The sequence below is a fragment of the Pseudogymnoascus verrucosus genome, assembly GCF_001662655.1.
Source record: "Pseudogymnoascus verrucosus strain UAMH 10579 unplaced genomic scaffold scaffold_21, whole genome shotgun sequence".
Taxonomy (NCBI): Eukaryota; Fungi; Ascomycota; class Leotiomycetes; order Thelebolales; family Thelebolaceae; genus Pseudogymnoascus; species Pseudogymnoascus verrucosus.
This window is the reverse complement of record NW_017263672.1, coordinates 66,133-85,472: the sequence shown is the minus strand read 5'-3', so window position 1 is coordinate 85,472 and position 19,340 is coordinate 66,133. Positions and strand designations below refer to the sequence as shown.

At 52.9% G+C, this 19,340-nt stretch overlaps 8 protein-coding genes across 8 annotated transcripts; 5 read left to right on the top strand and 3 right to left on the bottom strand.

The window, feature by feature from the left end:
- The first annotated feature begins 3 nt into the window (after positions 1-3).
- On the top strand, positions 4-3,569 carry MTR4 (ATP-dependent RNA helicase mtr4). The gene is made up of 2 exons (XM_018273575.2): positions 4-3,183; positions 3,231-3,569. The coding sequence occupies exons 1-2, from the start codon at positions 125-127 to the stop codon at positions 3,409-3,411; spliced, it is 3,240 nt and encodes a 1,079-aa protein (XP_018130478.1). The 5' UTR covers positions 4-124; the 3' UTR covers positions 3,412-3,569.
- Positions 3,565-4,898, bottom strand: SFH5 (Non-classical phosphatidylinositol transfer protein (PITP)). Its single transcript, XM_018273574.2, has 2 exons — positions 4,163-4,898; positions 3,565-4,116 (listed from the first exon to the last, which is right to left on the bottom strand). Exons 1-2 carry the CDS (start codon positions 4,765-4,767, stop codon positions 3,651-3,653), a joined length of 1,071 nt encoding a protein of 356 aa, XP_018130475.1. The 5' UTR covers positions 4,768-4,898; the 3' UTR covers positions 3,565-3,650.
- A 340-nt stretch (positions 4,899-5,238) lies between these two features.
- On the top strand, positions 5,239-6,167 carry VE01_04096 (uncharacterized protein). The gene has a single exon (XM_018273573.2). It carries the CDS (start codon positions 5,546-5,548, stop codon positions 5,984-5,986), a length of 441 nt encoding a protein of 146 aa, XP_018130474.1. The 5' UTR covers positions 5,239-5,545; the 3' UTR covers positions 5,987-6,167.
- Positions 6,156-9,400, bottom strand: ALG11 (asparagine-linked glycosylation protein). Its single transcript, XM_018273572.2, has 3 exons — positions 7,490-9,400; positions 6,456-7,440; positions 6,156-6,405 (listed from the first exon to the last, which is right to left on the bottom strand). Exons 1-3 carry the CDS (start codon positions 7,955-7,957, stop codon positions 6,173-6,175), a joined length of 1,686 nt encoding a protein of 561 aa, XP_018130477.1. The 5' UTR covers positions 7,958-9,400; the 3' UTR covers positions 6,156-6,172.
- Positions 8,076-10,415, top strand: VE01_04094 (uncharacterized protein). Its single transcript, XM_018273571.2, has one exon. It carries the CDS (start codon positions 8,314-8,316, stop codon positions 9,388-9,390), a length of 1,077 nt encoding a protein of 358 aa, XP_018130476.1. The 5' UTR covers positions 8,076-8,313; the 3' UTR covers positions 9,391-10,415.
- A 2,315-nt stretch (positions 10,416-12,730) lies between these two features.
- Positions 12,731-14,773, top strand: VE01_04093 (uncharacterized protein; the record flags this gene model as incomplete). Its single annotated transcript, XM_018273570.1, has 2 exons — positions 12,731-12,858; positions 12,931-14,773. 2 exons carry the CDS (start codon positions 12,731-12,733, stop codon positions 14,771-14,773), a joined length of 1,971 nt encoding a protein of 656 aa, XP_018130471.1.
- Positions 14,774-15,535: 762 nt separating this feature from the next.
- VE01_04092 (uncharacterized protein) lies at positions 15,536-17,239 on the top strand (the record flags this gene model as incomplete). Its single annotated transcript, XM_018273569.1, has 3 exons — positions 15,536-15,791; positions 15,835-17,162; positions 17,210-17,239. The coding sequence occupies 3 exons, from the start codon at positions 15,536-15,538 to the stop codon at positions 17,237-17,239; spliced, it is 1,614 nt and encodes a 537-aa protein (XP_018130470.1).
- Positions 17,240-17,255: 16 nt separating this feature from the next.
- VE01_04091 (uncharacterized protein) lies at positions 17,256-19,313 on the bottom strand. Its single transcript, XM_018273568.2, has 5 exons — positions 18,817-19,313; positions 18,765-18,770; positions 18,387-18,720; positions 18,120-18,340; positions 17,256-18,077 (listed from the first exon to the last, which is right to left on the bottom strand). Exons 1-5 carry the CDS (start codon positions 19,051-19,053, stop codon positions 17,427-17,429), a joined length of 1,449 nt encoding a protein of 482 aa, XP_018130473.2. The 5' UTR covers positions 19,054-19,313; the 3' UTR covers positions 17,256-17,426.
- Positions 19,314-19,340: the final 27 nt, after the last annotated feature.

The following is a 19,340-nucleotide window of genomic DNA, read 5'->3' as shown; positions in this document are numbered from 1 at the left end:
AACCTGCGATTGCGATAAAAAAATTAAAGTGAAATCAACCATTTTTGGGCAACAAACCACAACAGATTTATAGGATCGGTTCAAGGTCCTGAGATTACTGGCCTATGCAGTGAACTCAGTCACCATGGACGACCTTTTTGACGTCTTCAACGATGCGCCTCAGCGTGCGCCCGCGACTACAGCGCCCAAGAGAGACAAATCGAAGAAGAAGGACCGGAGCAAGAAGCGGAATGCCAGTGGTGCAGTGAAGCAGGTTGAGGAGGAGGAGCAGAATGGTGAAGAGGCAGCAGAGGAGGCTGTAGCAGAGGCTGAGCCAGAGGAATCAGAAGAGGCGGACGAGGCCGTCAAGGAGAAGGAAGCCAAGCGAAGGCGCAAGGACGAGGAAGCCGCGCCGGTTGTGACGGACACGTTCGAGACTGCTCAATCGAGAGAAGTTGCTGCCTCTGCAGGTCTCCAGGCCAGCAAGGAGGATGGCGCTCTCGTTTTACAGCACAACATCCAGCATCAAGTCTCGCTGCCGCCGGACTACGACTACATTCCCATCTCCCAACATGTACCGCCCGCGAAGCCCGCGAGGGTATGGCCTTTCGAGCTGGATCCTTTCCAGAAGGTTGCGATTGCCTCTATACAGCGTGGAGAGTCTGTGCTGGTGTCGGCGCACACGAGTGCCGGAAAGACGGTCACGGCCGAGTACGCCATCGCGCAGAGTCTGCAGAACAACCAGCGAGTCATCTACACAAGTCCGATCAAGGCATTGAGCAACCAGAAATACAGAGAGTTTGCCGCCGAGTTTGGGGATGTCGGGCTCATGACTGGAGATGTCACAATCAACCCAACTGCGACCTGTCTGGTCATGACTACGGAGATTCTGAGGTCCATGTTGTATCGTGGTTCGGAGATCATGCGCGAAGTCGGCTGGGTCGTTTTCGACGAAATCCATTACATGAGAGACAAGGCGCGAGGTGTTGTCTGGGAAGAGACCATCATCCTTCTCCCAGACAAGGTCCGCTACGTCTTCCTGTCCGCCACCATCCCCAACTCGATGCAGTTTGCGGAATGGATCACGAAAACACATAACCAGCCGTGTCACATTGTGTACACCGATTTCCGCCCAACCCCTCTTCAGCATTACTTCTTCCCCGCTGGCGCAGATGGTATCCATTTGATTGTTGACGAGAAGGGTAACTTCAGGCAAGACAACTTTGACAAGGCCATGTCGACGATAGAAGACAAGAAGGGCTCAGACCCGGCTGACATCAACGCGAAGCAGAAGGGAAGAGGAAAGGACAAGAAGACCAACAAGGGTGGCAATAAGGAGACGACCGATATCTATAAGATTGTGCGGATGATCATGGTCAAGCATTACAACCCTGTTATTGTCTTCAGTTTCAGCAAGAGAGAGTGCGAGGCATACGCACTTCAGATGAGCTCGATGGCGTTCAACGACGACTCGGAGAAGGCAATGGTCAGCAAAGTGTTCGACAGCGCTATTGAAATGCTGTCGGATGAGGACAAGCAGCTTCCGCAAATCCAGCATATCCTGCCTCTGCTTCGCCGCGGTATCGGAGTTCATCACTCTGGGCTTCTTCCCATCTTGAAGGAGACCATTGAGATCTTGTTCCAGGAGAATTTGATCAAGGTTCTCTTTGCGACCGAGACCTTCTCCATCGGACTCAACATGCCCGCCAAGACTGTTGTTTTCACGAGCGTGCGGAAGTTTGACGGTGTCTCCCAGAGATACCTGACGCCTTCAGAGTTTGTGCAGATGTCTGGTCGTGCTGGACGTAGAGGATTGGATGATCGTGGTATTGTCATTATGATGATTGACGACAAGATGGAGCCCGCCGTTGCGAAAGAAATCGTACGGGGAGAACAAGACAAGCTCAATTCGGCGTTCTACTTGGGATACAATATGATTCTCAACTTGATGAGAGTCGAGGGTATCTCACCGGAATTTATGTTGGAGCACTGCTTCTTCCAGTTCCAGAACACCTCTGGTGTCTCTGGCCTGGAGAGAGATCTTCAGCAGCTCCAGACTGAGAGGGATGGCATGGAGATTCCGGATGAGGCGACTATCAAGGATTACTACGATCTGAAACAACAGCTAGACACCTATTCGAAGGACTTGAAGGCTGTTATCAACCACCCGAATTACTCTCTACCTTTCCTGCAGTCTGGTCGTTTAGTCCACATCAAGCACAAGGGCGAAGACTTTGGGTGGGGAGCTGTTGTGAAGTTCACAGCCAGAAGGGCACCCAAGGGCCAAGTTGTGGAGGAGTATGCCCCACAAGAGTCATATATTGCCGATGTTCTGTTGCCAGTTTCGGAATCTTCGTCTGTCGGCACACAGACACACCAAGAGATTCCTGCTGGAGTTCACCCACCTAACGAAGGCGAAACCGGAAAGATGGAAATCGTCCCGATACTGCTGTCGTGCATCGAGTCGATTGGCCACGTCCGCATCTTCCTGCCAAAAGACCTCAAGGCGGCAGACCAGCGCAACACCGTCCGCAAGTCGTTGGACGAGGTCAAGCGCCGCTTCCCAGACGGCATTGCAGTTCTCGATCCAATCGAGAATATGGGCATCAAGGACGAGTCGTTTAAGAAGCTCCTCCGCAAGATCGAAGTCTTGGAGTCTCGTCTCCTCTCGAACCCTCTACACAACTCGCCTCGCCTCACCGATCTCTTCGACAAATACGCCGAGAAGATCGAATTTGGCAACAAGATCAAGGAGAAGAAGAAGTCGATAACCGCTGCACATGCGATTATGCAACTGGATGAACTCAAATCCCGTAAGCGTGTTTTGCGTCGTCTCGGCTTCATCAATGACCAGGAAGTCGTCGAACTGAAGGCTCGTGTAGCTTGCGAGATCTCTACTGGTGATGGACACGAGCTGCTTTTGTCCGAGCTCCTGTTCAACCGTTTCTTCAACGAGTTGAGTCCTGAGCTTTGTGCTGCCGTGCTGAGTTGCTTCATCTTTGAGGAGAAGAGCCAGTGCCCTCCGCTAAAGGAGGAACTTGCCAAACCGTTTAGAGAAATCCAGGCACAGGCGAGGATTATCGCCAAGGTGAGCCAGGAGTCGAAGCTGGAGGTGAACGAGGAGGAGTACGTGCAAAGCTTCAAGTACCAGCTTATGGATGTTGTTTTGGCTTGGACGCAAGGGAAATCCTTCGCGGAGATCTGGTGAGTTACCCAATGATGAAAGACATGAACAACACTGACAATAATAGTAAAATGACGGATGTCTACGAAGGATCTCTCATCCGACTTTTCCGCCGCTTGGAAGAGCTACTGAGGCAGATGGCGCAAGCTGGCAAGGTTATGGGATCAGATGACCTGTCGGCCAAGTTTGAGGAGGCTTTGACAAAGATTAAGCGCGACATTGTCGCAGCACAGTCTCTGTACCTATGAGCTTTCCGTTTGTATACAATATGATAGCGTGCATGGGGAAGCGGAGCGGCGTTTCGGGTGGCATCACTACATAGTGGGAGGATAAACTTTGTACAAGGTAAAGAAAGGACATAAGCACGTCACAGGTGAGACTATCATAATTCGGTTCTCAATCAGAGCGAAATTAATGTTCATTTTACCGCGAGAGCGTCTGCCATCTTTGTTGTGTTACATGTGTCCCTTCAGCGCCTTGTGACTGTTTACTTTGACTCGGGCTGGGGCTCCTCCGCGTTGCCGTACTTGACAACCAGTCCGCCTTCAGTCAGGGGCACTCCCTTTCCTCCATAAACCTCTGGCAACTGGATTCCACACTCGGGAATCTCTCCAGCCAAACTTCCTCCATAGCTCAGAGGGTGGAACTTCTTGATCGTCTCGGCGCTCAGGAACAGCTTCAGAGCAGCAAAGACCCAGCCCATGGCCAAGGGCACGTTGACAAAGAACTTCTCCTTGACCAGCTCTGGGTACGCCATGGCAAAGGTCTGGATTGCGGCCTTGGAAGCGGCGCGGACGCTGGGGTCCATTCGGAGGAAGCTGACGTTGAGGTAGTCGTGCACTTGGATCATGCGGTAGGGGTCAGGGCCGCCGTCGGGGATCTTCTCGGTGGCGGAGGCAAGATCGAGCTCCTTGATAGAAAGCTCCATAAGAGCAGTGCGCCATTTGATGAACCTGTAGCTGGTTAACACTTATCACATGAGGGGTCTATAGTACGTACTCCTCAACATTGTCAAACGTGCCCTTGATGTCCTTTACTGCTCCGTAGATGTTCCAGGTGATGATTTCCTTCTGGGTGCCGGTGGCGTTGTAGACAGTGACATAGCCAAGGTTTCCGAACTTCTCCTTGTTGTGCTCCACCTCTGTAAGGAGCTTCAGAGGGTCCACCTTCTTGCGCCATTGCAAGGCCTCGAGGAGCTGGGCCTTGGCTTTGGCAACATCATCGTTGTTTGCACGGAGGAACTTTTGAAGGATGATGGTGGTTGGAACATTGGTGGCGTCCTCGAGCTTCACGCCCCACATCTCACCGTGCTCAGCATCGACGATGATCTTGGGAAGCTCTCCAAAGAGCTTGGAAAGAGGAGTCTCGGGCTGGCTCTTGTCAACAACAGCCTCTGGAGAGGTCTCGGCAGTCTTGGATTGCTCAGTCTCAGCTGCAACTACTGGGTTTGGCTCGGCGGGAAGCTCAGTAGGAAGCTCAGTAGGGGTGTCCTTGCGTTGGTTGATCTCCGCGGCAACCTCAGGGACCGACTCGACGGGGAGCTCAGCAGGAGTGCTCTCAGTAGGAGTGCTCTCCACAACCTTTTGGGTGGTTTCAGGCTCCATCTTTGAGTTCGTGCTTGTTTTCGGCAGATCTGCCTTTTTAAGGGGCTGTTATTGCAGAAAGATATAACTGTTCAGGGTCCTGATCAACGTTGATCAGATTAGATAAACGTTGGCGTCGCGCCACGTGATTTATTTGTTGACGTGTGCGGGCCGACGCGCTAGTGTATTTAAGTCACGTGAAATACAGGGATCCACCTGTATACTTCTATGGGTTATATAAAGGCAAAGCAGACAAAGCACGCTGGCTTGAGATGTTTGTTGTTTTTTATGGGATAGGTTCTTTGGGGGGGGGTTGGAGTATATTATTATGGAATAGACCTAAGATATTATTTAATTGATGAAAAATGATTTTTTTGGGGATATAATTATCAATGAAACTAATAAATTTGGGGATAATATTTAAATCTCTACAGAATAACATACTAAAGGCTTTGGTATCATGAAAAAGCTATAAAAAGTGTATCGAGAGAGCTACTATTTTTGAAAAGCATAATAAGTGTCATGTATTTGAAAGGGCGTGGTTGTTGACTCACTCCCGCCTGGCAATTGATTATTGATCAGTGCCTAGAACCGCGTCAAATACCGAGCTCACAAACGCCGAGGACCCAAAGCCCGGAATACCTCATCAACGCGTCCATTATGCGCCTTTTTATGCCTCAACCAAATAACCTTCAGGATATACCTATACGTTTGGAACGGAACTGACATACGGCGAGTTCAATCTCTACCCATCCCTCAAGGTGGCAGATCCACATTCGACCCTACCACAGCACCCAAAATGCCCGTCACAGAATTCCAAGAGCGCGTCTACACCCTCCTGACCCAGATCCCGGAAGGCCGTGTCACGACATATGGCGCCCTCGCCCGCGCTCTGAAGTCCTCACCCCGCGCCGTCGGCAACGCACTGCGCAACAACCCCTTCGCGCCCGAGGTCCCGTGCCACCGCTGCGTGAATGCCAGCGGCTATATCAATGGATATGACGGAGAAGTAATCAAGCGGACGACGTTTAAGAGGGCAAAGGATGGGACGGCACAGGGAACGGCGAGCAGGTCTACGCCGAAGGGGGCGAAGGCGGATGTCGCGAAAAAGGTGTTGCCCGAGGGGGGGAATGTGTCGAAGAAACTGTTGATTCTGAAGGAGGAGGGTGTCGAGTTTGATGAGAGGGGGATCCTGCTTAAGCCTAAGAAGGTGCTTTGGGATGGGCCGTGGAAAGTGTAGACTTGATGGGTTAGGCGTCGATTGTGATACCAGTTTCTTTAATTTCAGACTGTAGAGGATACGGTTGTTCAAGTCGATATGATACGAAAGATAATTCGACGGCTCTGCCTGGTTACAATGCTTGTGTCAAGGTTTCACGTGTATTTCCCGCAGTTGACAAAATATACATGCCTTTCTTTGATATATCTACATGTGGAATCCCTCTGTAAAATGGGTATCTATCTTCTTACCAGGGCCTGGCCCGTTAACCTGCAGCAGCACCAGCGTCTCCATCTGTTTGATGAACCTCTTCGCAAACTCCTCTTCTGTAAAACCTTTTGCAGACAACCGTGCCCTGCGACGCCAGTCAAGTGTATCCTTGAGTGACAGTGCCTTCTCGAACCCTTCGGCAAATTCAGTCGAAGTTGTCGCATGGAACCCTGATATCCGTTAGATCCTGGCAAATAGAAGGCATTCTCGGAAAACTCACCAGTTGGCTTCCCCTCCACCTCTGTAACAATATCTATCTTCGGTCCGCCACTCTTATGTACCACCGCGATCAACCCCGCCGCCTGATATTCTACAACACCAATGCCAAAGTGCTCATTCCACATTCCATTGACACCCACAGACGCCTTTCGTAACCACTCCAATATCTCTGGCCAAGAGGCATCCAGATGGAATTCCACACTGTCCTTGATCTGGAGCTCGTTGGCCAATAATCTCAGCTCATACACGCGCTTTGAGTCGGAATCATCCCGCACACTCCCGACAAGGACAAGCTTTGCGCCTTTCGTGGCAGGCGTCTTTGTGCGCATGAACTCGGCGAATGAGTTCAATATCAACGTGTGATTCTTCTCCGGCCGGAACTGCGCAATGTACAAGAGCGTCTTCGACCTCTTCTTCTCACTCTCTGCCGAGATTTCGATTTCGCTCTCGAGCTCTTCGACTGCGACGGGAGGGTACACAACTGCTATATCAGACATGACGCCACGCTCAGCTCGGAAACCGCCCCATAGTGAGCGGATATGGCCCTGTGTCCATGTAGAGTTCGTCATGACGACGTCAATCGAGGAGCCGACCCAGCCGTAGACCTTGGCGAAAATCTCCCAGTAAACCTTCTTCGCTGCACCCTTCGCGCCGACGCCCTTTCCGGCGTTGACACCGTGTGTGCTGTTGGTCGTAGAGTCGAGCGAGGCAAGCATGTCTGTGGAGATTGTGGGGTAGTGGACGTATGCTCCCGTCGGCACCTTTGGGAACATCAGCTTGCACAGCCCAAGAGCGAATGCATAGCCCATAGTGTCGACAAAGATATCCGGGACTAAAAGGGAGAAGGCGTCGTAGGCCATGAACAACGAGCCCAAGGATTGGCCGAAGAGAGTTGCAAATGACCATGTTGAGGCTAGGACTAAGTGCCGTGTTGTGAGATAGAGGAAGGTGACGGTCGGCGCGTGAAGCTGGATATTGAACCGATTCTACTCGCAAATCATTAGCAGTGAATTGTAGGGCGTAGGACCAACATACCTCAACCCTCTCCAGCATCTTCTCCTTGGTGACATCGTGGTCGCCCGTATAAACCACACATGTAGCCTTGGGCCACCTCTGCTGCGTCGCGCGCACAGCTGCCCAGAGAACTCTCTCACCACCACCCCCTGCGTTGCAGAATGGGTGTAGGAAGCCCACGATCCCCTCCCAATCCTTCTCGGCGACATCTCCGTTCACAGCGTTGCCAACAGTGTAGCTTTCAACCCTCTCCCACTCCTCGTCGCCTTCCTTGGCCTTCTTCCCGCGCGCCGCCTCCTTTGCCAGCTCCGCCTCTTCCTCGGCAACCTTTTTGAGAATGATTGCCCTCTTCGGGGCCGTCCGCTTTAGTAAGTACCACCCTATCGTCTCTCCAAGTATCTGGGCTAGCGAATGGCCGTAGAGGAGTAATCCTACGGGCAGAAGTGTCACCAAGGCAGTGATGCCAAGGAGCCAGCCTAGAGGGATCATTCTGCCCTTATAAAGAGGCACGAAAGTGTTATATCAGCATGGAAATGGTCCAGAACTATGAAACTCCGTATTAGGTATGTATGTTGCTTGGCGCATGGCAAGGCTGAGGACGTTGCGACGTGACAAGTAACACACGTGGGCTCGTGTTCTCGGCAAATTAAAGGCCCGGTGCCGAAAGGCTGACGCCCGCGATATTTTGTCTTCATCCCGCGATACATTGACAGAACGGTAGATTGGGTATCGCTGCTATTTCAAGTCAGCCTGTCTCCAGCTAATATCTTTTGATGGTCAGAGCTATCTAGCAAAGGGTTTCGTGCCAATTGGCCCCGAACGCCTCAAAACTCGGAGCCAGCTTCATGTCGCGGCATCTCGTGCAACGCCCACTCTCTCGAGCAGTGCGGCTACAATTCCAGCAAGCTCGACAACCACAACCGTTCCTGTCCTGCTTCCCCTCTGCAGCCTCACGATCCTTCCATGCTACGCCCCGTCAGAAATATACAATCCTCGACCCCGTCCTCGAGGCTACTCACAACGCCTTCCTCGGAATCCACCATGTTCTCCCTTGGTGGGCGGCCATCCCATTTGCTGCCGTCGCAGTCCGCCTTGCCTTTCTCCCGCTGACGATATGGTCTCGCCGCATAATATCGAAGCAACGAAGCCTTACACCTCTCATTACAGCATGGCGAGGGGCACTGGAGCGCAATGTTGACATATCCAAGGGAACCTCCAACATGAAGGTGCTGGCCGCACGCAAGACGATGGAAATCTACAAGGCCTTCTCCTGCCAACGCTACAAGCTGTTCATCGCACCCGCGCTACAACTCCCATTCTTCCTCATAATCATCGAGTCAATCAGACGGTTGGCTGGAGCTGGCAGCGGACTGTTGCGTTTGATTTTCAGCTCCGTGCCTTCTGTGACGGAAGGCGCTGCTGAAACTGCGTCTGGTGCAACCGCGAACACAGACATTGCCACTGCGCTCACCCGGATAGAACCTTCGATGACCACCGAAGGGCCTCTATGGTTCGTCGACCTCAGCGCTGCAGATCCGCTCCTCATCCTCCCCTTCGCGCTGTCCGCCACAATGCTCCTCCATCTCGTGCCTTCGCACTACTTCACACGCGCCGCAGCCCCAGTGGGCACACCCTCTACCTTTCAACGCAGACTTCGGAACATGCTGAAACTCCTCGCTCTGGCAGCGGGACCGCTGACGCTAGCATTGCCCGCGGGAGTATTGTATTATTGGATCTCCACGATGTTGGTAAGTTTTGTGCAGGGGCATCTGTTGGATGTGTTCATGCCGCTGAAGAACCCTGTCATGCCGTGCACACCTCCGCGAAGCAAGTTGATGGAGGGTGTTGGGAAGGCGGGATGGGATACGAAGGTCAGGGATGCCGCCGCGGCGAAGCTGAAGGCTCCTGATGTGAAGCCCTGAGCTGGACTTCCTGGCCAATAGGTTATCGAACTGATGCCGATCATGAGTCATGTATAGGTCGTTGAAGACGCCACATTGTCATAGCCTTTTCATGTTGAGTTTCTCCATGGACGTCAAGGTCACGCTACGAGGAGAGCTGTACTATACTGTACCATATAATACGACATACTGTAAATACTACACGTTTGCAAGGCAGCTCCGGCCTTCTCCTCCCTCCCTCTATGAGTAGCCCCTATCACAAATACGGTCTGGTTTCCGCGGAAGTGCCTGCATGGTCATCTTATGTGCAGTCGCACTGACCATGTGTTCGTCGCCATCAACGGGACACAGTGCTGGAGAGGGTTACACGGCACCGAGCACAGAACCTCGGTGTCGGCCCGTCCTGAGTCCGTCCTGTGGAGTGAAGCAGCAGCACGATACCAAGTACCCTACATGGACGGACTTGGTGTGTACATGTTATCTATGTAGCTGCGGCAAGAAAAGAAAGACTCCGACTTCCTCCCCTGCTCCCACGAAAGGCGTCAAAAGCGGCGCTCACCTGTACCCCCAGCCAACCGAAAGCGCACCAGTGCCTAAGCCACCATGACGGCTCCTCGGGCTTGGAAGATGGGTTCAACCTGAGGCACTTGCGACAGTTGGAGCATGGGAGAGTCGAGTTAGCATTCCTCTCTAGGGTCAGCTCACCAATCCCATGAGTCTATGCCTCGCTCATCCTTCACTCGCGCCGCAGCGGACAGCCGGGCCTAGCGGGATGACGCGCAGGAGGTCTGCATTCATCGACCAGCAGAGTCTCCTGTCGTAGTGGAGCCTGCACGAGTACTCTGCATGAAGCCTCGCTCGCGCACGGCCGCCCGTCGCAAAACCCGATCGAAAAGTCGCGCACATTTTTGGGATGGGGACCGCGGCTGAGGCGGCCACAGGGGATTTAATCGGTCGTGGATCCGCGCCGGCCCCGCGCGCGACGGACGGGAAGGGGAGGGAAGGGAAGCGGAGTTGGGTCGTGCAGCGCAGGCATGGGAGGAGGAGGAGGGGAGGGTGCTTGGACCGTTCCTTGGCCTGACATGGCCTCTCGGCTGGGAGAAAAGGGCGCTATGCGGCGGGATCGCTGGCAGGTCTGACTTGGGTAGGGAGAGAGAGGCTGGTTTATCTGGCAGTTTTGTCTTGGTTTGTCCGACTTTGATTGGGATGTGCTTAGTTGGGGGGGTGAGGTAAGCGTGCCGCCGACGGTGCCGAGCGTCGATAGTGCGTGTCGAGGTGAGATCTGTCTCACGTTCTGGCACTGTCACTGTCGAAGTTTGGGGTGTTGGATGCTGATTGATGGGCGTTTGTTCGGTTTGTTGCGGGTATAGCGGGCATGGTGCGGGGGAAGGGGGAGGTGGTGGGGAGAGAGTCAAGATGTCGCTCAGGACAGGGCAATCTGATGCTGTGTAATATGGGATATTGGCGCCGCCACAACACCACCACAACACCACCACACGTGTGTGTACTTTACCATATCGGTGATGCCAGGCGAAAGTGCAGCCCAGGCCATAGCTTGGATGCGGGATATTTGCCGTGACCTGGCAGCTGTGGATGGTAATATTGGCGGGTTTGCCGTGATCTGGCTCCTATGGGTGGTAATATTGGCGGGTTTGCAGATATTAAGGCCGGGCTTCCCATACTCCATACTCGATTGTTGCTGGCGGCACAACACCCTAACAAATCAAGGATCATATATGTCTTTGCCTCAGGAGTGAGAATATGTATCTCTGGCACCGTGTCTTGACCCAAGGACGCCGCTGATGCCGCTGACACGTCCGTCTGCGCCCATCTTTAGGGATTCGCAGCGATCTTATCACCCTCACTGGCCCCAACATGCCAACATGTCAACATGCCGGGCATTGTTTGGGAGGAAGTACAACAGTACAGCAGTACAGCAGTACAGCAGAGTACGGGAGATTGGTGGATGAGACATCGGCCATCAGCCATCAGCCATGGTCAAGCAGGTACCTGTGCAGCATGACAACCCCAGCATCTTTCTTTCCTTATCGTGGGCCGTGGATTGGTTCGATCTGGGGACGAGGGGCAGGGAAGGGACGGGAGTAGGGCAGATGGCAGATAGGGCAGCATGGAGCAGGGAGTATGGATTGGGCGACGATGGCGGGCAAGGTAGGGACGGCGGCGACTTGATCTCGCCGCTTTTAAGGGGGAGGGGAGGGGATAGGGATGGGTATGGGAGATGGGAGTCTTGGGAGTGGACATGCTTCCATATATCGATGGTATATCCCACATGCTATATACTATAGAAATCCTCCACGTTTGGGCCATTTCAAGCTACACCCAACAATACCCGACAATCCGCAGAATACTCTACATAGTATTTCTCAGAACAACCAGTGTATTTCTCAGCACGACACACCGAACGGGTACTTCGCAGCACAGTACTCCATCGAGAGACGCCACAAGAGAGAAAAGAGAGAAAAGAGAGAAAAAAAGAGACAGCTACAAGTACCTCCAAGTACTAAATTGTATTGGACGGTACTTACAGAATCACTGATTAATGATTTCTGATCGCTGATCTCCGATCTTAGTGATCATCCGTGCTATTCTACTGCTATTCTACTGCTATTCTACTCTCGACAGAACAGTCCCGTCTTGTTCTACTCACCTTTACTCTACTTTCTACTGGTTATTTATTGGAAATCCTCATCTTGATACCTCTCGCCATCACCGCCCTCCTCATCGGCCTCATTTCACCCTCGCCGTCGCTCCTGTCGCCGCCGTCGTCATCGTCGTCACCTCAAATTCACACCAGGTCACTCTCCCACCTACAGCTCTTTTCTGCCAACCCAAACTACCCAAACTACCCACTTCCGCCGCACTTTTGGCCATTCACCGCCCGCCCTGCCTGCCTTATCCACCCGCGCCCCTCGCCCTCGCCCTCCACCCACCCCCCCCTCGCCCCTCGCCACCCACTCAACTCAACTCATCCCCAAAATCCACTCAACGGACTCACATCCCGTCAACTTTTCTCCCACTCCGCCGCCGCTACTCGCTGTCCCATTCTCAACCTCACAATTTCCTCAAAATAACCATTTAATACTTCGAACTTATACTCGACAATATACTCGTTCGACACTGACACTCGAACTGCCTTCACAAATACACCGCCTCCGCCTCCTCCCACCCGCCCACATCCACCACCACCACCACCACCACTCAGCTGCGGGAGTTATGCACTGAATGTGCGCACCACCATGTTGGTTTTCAGCAGTGAACAACTTCACCAGCCAGGATGAATATGAATATGAATATGAATCCCCACCCCATAAAGACTCAGGGCATGGCTGCCACCTCAGCCATGTCCAGCCCCGGGCTCTACAGTCCCGCGCAGAGCAGCTCCCCGTCTCGTCTCTACCCGGCCTCGTCGTCTGGCACGCCCGCCGGTAGCCCCTTCCTGCACCCATTGCAGATGCACAAGGTTCGAGAGTGAGTCGTCGCCCCATGCACTTCACAATCCACCAAACCTTGACATGTGCTAACCGTCTCTCTCTTGCACAGGACGCACAAAGCCGCCATCGAACAAGACTACATCACCGGGCGCAAGCTCATCAACCAGTATGAGATCCTCGGAGAGATCGGTCGCGGCATGCACGGCAAGGTGAAGCTGGCTAGGAACATCGAGACCGACGAGAAGGTCGCCATCAAGATCATCCAGCGATACTCGAAGAAGCGCCGGCTCACCCGTGTCAGCTCCTCGCCGGAGACGAAGACGAAGAGGGAGATTGCCATCCTCAAGAAGATACGACACCCCGACATCGTGGGCCTGTACGAAGTGATAGACGACCCCGACTACAAGAAGATCTACATGATTCTCGAGTATGTCGAGCTCGGAGAGATTAAATGGAGGCGCAAGGGCACATCGCAGATCTGCGCGTTCGAGAGGAGACGGATAGAGAGGGAGCTGCGCTGCGAGGAGGACGGCGGCGACGAGGAGAGGCTCTTCAAGATGCTCGAGCGGCGCAGGATCCGCAAGGATGCACAGCGAGCGAAGCTGGCCAACCAGACGCACTCGGCCGACTTCTGGAGCTTGGAGCATGGAGACGACGAGGACGAGTTTGGCGATGTGACGCCGCTCTCTCGCGTACCGACGCACGAATCGCTCTTCATCCCGCGGTCCTTCCAGTCGCACACGTCACACGTGTCGCACACCTCGCTCGTCCGCTCGAACCCCAACTCGAATCCGACCTCGCGTGCAGCGTCCTGCACGCCGTCGCGTACGAGCTCTACCGCGCATCGCACCATGGTACCGACGTACCTGGACATTGGGCCGATCGACAGCGACAATGAAGACGACGAGCCATGCCCCCTGCCGTCAACCCCGTCAACCCTGTCGTCTGCTACGGGAGGGTTTGGAAGCGCCAATCCCCTCGCACTGCGAGACGATGCGCTCGCGAATCGTGCAAGGTCGCCGAGCATGGCCGACAGTATCATCTCGCACATGTCGTCGGTTGACGATGTCACCCACAACGACTCGTTTGAAGAGGACTTCTCTTACGTCCCGTGCTTCACGATGGATCAAGCGAGGTCAACCTTTCGAGATACGGTGTTGGGACTGGAATATCTACACTACGAAGGAATCGTTCACCGCGATATCAAGCCGGCGAACCTACTGTGGACAAAAGAGCACCGGGTGAAGATATCCGACTTTGGCGTCTCCTTCTTTGGCAGGCCAACGAGGGATGGCGAGCAAGGAGAGAATGCCTCCGAGTCGGATGAGACTGAGTTCGATGACGACGTTGAGCTATCAAAGACAGTCGGCACGCCGGCGTTCTTTGCCCCAGAGCTGTGCTATACAGACCTCGATACCCCACAGCCCAGAATCAACGACCAGATCGATATCTGGTCGCTGGGCGTGACCCTCTACTGTCTTATATTTGCCAGAATTCCCTTCCTGGCCGAAGACGAATACCAGCTGTTTAGAGCAATTGCGCAGCAAGATGTATATATACCCAGGCGGCGGCTCAAGGCCGTTGACCCCGGAACCCCAGACCCGGACCATAAGATTAAGGAAGGTGATTACAGGGCGGACGGAGAGTTGGTGATGGAGGATATCGACGACGAACTGTTCGACCTCCTGCGCCGGATGCTGGTGAAGGATCCGGCCGAGCGCATCAAGTTGCGAGAAGTGAAGCGTCATCCTTGGGTCCTACGCGGCATCGATGACATCATCGGGTGGCTTGACGATACGGATCCATCGAGGAGGACGGCGGGCAAGCGGATCCAGGTTGACGATCGCGAGCTCGAGCGTGCTGTTGTGCCTATTAGTTTTGTAGAGCGTGCGAGGTCGGCAGTGAAGAAGGTGGTTGGCAAGATTCAGGGGCGACATAATGGAAGTCGGTAATGTTGAACTATGTCGGGCAGATGGAGGAGGACTTAGAATCATGTAGCTGTCATAAAAGGCTTATATTCGATATTTACCCCAGTTAATCCGTGTCTTTTGGGGTTCGGGGGCGTTGTGAAGATAGGCAGGGTGGTCGGCAGTGCCGATGATATGCCGGAATGCTTATGTTTCAAGATTTCACCGCAGATCAACTGATGCTCAACAGAAATCGGTATTCGATGAACCGATGCCGAAGAAATATACCGGGCAAATGGATCCGTCGCCATAAGAGGGACCGACTGTTCCTGGGGTCGAATGTTTAGAAGCAACAGGGATTGGCAGTCAAAACTATAAAGCTTAAACTGCCATTAGTGGATAATTCCCGCGTTCTCCGCATTGCGGGGAACCCTTCTAAACTTTCCATATTGCATTCCAAGATTAACCTCACCGCGAACGACACTAAATTGCTCCCAAGAACGCACGGAGAGCAGATGGAAGGATATATCATCTTGTGACCCCATAACGCATTGAAACGTTCGGACGATGAGTGGAAGGCAATTTCTAAGACGGGGGCACTAAAGCCGTTTAGATTGGCGAGGAGGTTATACCCCACAGCCGGCAATCTATTTCTAACTGGTGACGAAAAGGGCCAGCACTCCCAAGGTTATCGCGGCAAGCCAGGCCCGGCCGTGATGATCTCGCGATGATCCTATAAATGGGAAACGATTCCCCGAATTGCTATCTTTTTTGACCACCGCCAATTGCAATTGCCGACCCTTCGCGATGCATCTTTTTGTACAGTCCGTCGCCCTGCTGGGCTGCGTCTCTTCAGCGTTTGCTGCCTTTGGTATCACGACGTCCACTGCGAGCTATGCCATAGACGCCGGTTCCGCCGAGTCCTTTGTTGTGACCGTCAGCCGCACCAACTGCGATATCACCTCGATCAAGTACCGCGGCGTTGAGTATCAGTATCAGAGCACAAAGTCTCACATTGCATCTGGGCTTGGATCTGCGACGGTGTCCGCAACGACGATTAACAGTTGGTGCTCATTCCCTTGTTTTTAAGTAATCTAACGTTTCAGGCCAATATGCCAAGATCACCTGTGTGGTGAAGAGCGCTGATTTCGATCTGACTCACTACTATGTCGTCAAGTCGGGAGACAGCATCGTGTACATGGCAACCAACACCAATGCTCAACCCGCCATCGGAGAGCTGCGCTACATTGCTCGTCTCGATAGCGCTCTGCTGCCGCTCGAGTATCCCTTCGGCACTGCCTCTACCACTGTTGGCGGAACCGCCATCGAGGGATCTGATGTCTACCTTGTGAACGGCCAGACAAGAAGCAAGTTCTACAGCAGCGAGCGCTTCATCGACGACAAGGTCCAGTGCGTCACTGCCAGCGACGCATCCATCCACGCATGCATGGTTCTATCTACCCCCGGCAAGGAAGCCAGCTCTGGCGGACCGTTCTTCCGTGACATCAACACCAACAACGGAGGAGCTTACACTTCGCTGTATAACTACATGAACTCGGGACACGTTCAAACCGAGGCCTACCGCACTGGACTCCACGGCCCATACGCGCTTCAGTTCAGCCGCAGCGGGATCCCGGCATCTGTCGATGCCAACTTTGCCTTCTTCAGCGACCTTGGCATCAGCGGCTACGTCGCAGACTCTGGCAGAGGTGTTGTTAAGGGTACGGCTACCGGAGTTGCGTCTGGATTCCAGATCGTCGTTCACTGGTACAACTCGGCCTCTCAATACTGGGTGTATGCCTCGTCGAGCGGAGCCTTCACCTCGCCAGCCATGAAGCCGGGAAGCTACACGATGAAGCTCTACCAGGGTGAATTCCAACTTGCCTCGCAGTCTGTCAGTGTTTCTGCCGGAGGAACTACCACATCCAACATTGCCGGAGCCAGCCAGTCGCGCAACACGCTATGGAAGATTGGAGATTGGGATGGACAGCCAAAGGGATTCCGCAATGCCGACAAGCAGCTCAGAATGCACCCTAGCGATTCGCGCATGAGCAGCTGGGGACCATTGACCTACACGGTTGGCAGCAGCGCCCTCACCGACTTCCCAATGGCTCTGTTCAAGTCGGTCAACACTCCGGCGACGATCAAGTTCACCCTTTCTTCCGCGCCAAGTGGCACTACAACTCTCCGCATTGGAACGACTCTGTCGTTCGCTGGAGCCAGGCCAGTAGCAAAGGTCAACAGCTGGCAAGGAGCGACACCAGCAGCTCCCACGAAGATTGATAGCCGTGGTGTCACCAGGGGCGCGTACCGTGGATTTGGAGAGGTTTATGATGTGACGATTCCTGCCGGGACACTCACATCTGGAAGCAACACGATCACCATTGATGTTGCGTCTGGCAGCAGTGGGGATACCTACTTGCAGCCCAATGTCGTAAGTATAGTCATGCGTATGCTGGGGTACAATGCTAATGATTTCAGATCTTTGATGCTGTTGAGCTGTTTAACTAGACGGTTCCAAGGGTGGGGGAAAGGTTGTGAATCAATGATAAGAGTATTTTATCAGACAATATATGGTTTTCATCAGTTATATACTGAACATGCTCATTCCTTGCATACCTAGCTGTACCGGCGTGAACACCCTTCGTAATTACGTGGAATGACCGGCAAATGTAGATCCATATATTCATGAATATCTTCACAGGCTAGACTTTGCTGGCCTTTCCTTCACATCATCCCAAGCCTTATCAAAGCCCACACTTCTCGCCCATGGACTCTGGTCGGATCCCTGTACAGCCTCAACGCTGTCAACCACCATCCGTCCAATTCCCAACCACTGCTCCTTCTGCACCTTCCCCCCTTCGAACCCCTTGGTCACCTGCTCTGCAGTCCCAAGTGCCCTCAGAAGCTTAACTGCATGTCCGTCATCGTTATTAATCTTGAACAGCCTCTCTCCCAACTGATTCCAAGTCAAATCCTTGCCAGTTTCTGCAGTATACTCCTCGATTTCCTCCTTCAACAGAGGCGGCGTTCCACGAGAGACATACATTACCAGATCCAGGCGTCCTTTCCATTCTAGTAAGCGGCATTTGTTCTCGTCGCTTATCCAGGAGAGGGCGTTGAATGTCGGCCAGAAGATGGACGCATTCACGCAGTGCATAAAGAAGAAGTCTATTTTGATCGCCTTCGGCGGGTGCTGCGCTGCTGCCGTGTAGAAAATGGTGGCATCCATCATTTCTGCCGTCTTTTGAGCGAGCTGGTCCAGTGGCACGTGGTACTTTGACGCATGGTTGATCATCTCTTGTGGGGCGCGTTTGAGGATCCCGTCTCGGATTTTATTGCCGTCAGCCTGTGATGTTAGTATGCGCTTCAAAGGGGACGGTGAACATACCCATTTAGGAGATGCCTTCAACTTCTCATCGGAATCAACATCCACGACGAGTTGAGAGAGGCTTTTGGAGGTTTTGCTCTCTTTGGCTAGCTTTTCGGCACCAATAAAGAACGGCTTAAGCCAGATATCGTGAACTGCAGCCTCTGCGAGAGCCTCGGCGACAATGAGGGGCTGTTTAAATTCAAGACCAAAGCCGAGATGAATTAGGGGATGGAGGAATCCTGAGAAGTGAGCAATGGCATCTGTATAGAATGGAGATGGACATACCGCCGTATAATCTGGCGAGCAGATCCTCTGCAAGCTCAGACCTGGAGAATAAATACTCTTGAACGACCGCCTCTACGCCCTTGGCCTCGAGTTCCCGATGGAAAAATTCGATATAGTCATGCGTGTACTTTATATTGCCGAGAAACTTCTTGAATCCCTCCGGCTCGCTCATAGCTTTCACATTCTCTTCTCTTAGTGGCTTTGGCTTCATCTGGTACGACGTGTTCGACTTGTAATGCGCCTCTATCACATTGGGAGGGGCTCCAAGACCGTAAAGGGTTAGAACTTGGTGCACGATGTGGTTATGGAAGCCTTCTTCATTGAAAAATAGATTCTTTTCATATTAGTTTAATACAGTGAAGTCTTCGGGTGGCATACATATTTCTATTCACGTGTCAGCCTTGCCCTCTCAACGGATGATAATATTTACCTCATGATTCTCCTGCAAGAGACGGCTGGCCATTTGAGCACTCTCTTCGCTCGGCTTGGATAGACTAAAGACCCCCGAAACTTCTGGGGAAAGTTGGACCTTGCGTGAGGTTGCCATTGTGATACTCCGCTTCTGATAGTAAATAGACCCCGGATAAATTGGTTTAAATTTTGCAGCGTTGACGAGTGTTATGGATCGTGAGATGGAACGTGGGACAGCATGATACATATATCTCATTGTCCTGCACTAATTGTAAATGTGTAATAAATGGCCTTTGAATGGTCTGGATGGTTGTATGGTGGTGCAAGCTACGTCGCGCAACGGCGGATGATGACGTCGGCGATACCTGTTGGGCCGAGTCTTACAAATATTAGTCATGTGATACAAGGCAAGATATTTCCGGAGATGTGCAGGTGCAGGATCTAGGTTTCCTCTCGCTGCATGTCTGACAAAGCAGGAGGGGTATTGTGATACAGATGTTCAAATCTAGATTCCCATCTCCGGCGTCTGACGAAGCAGCGTGA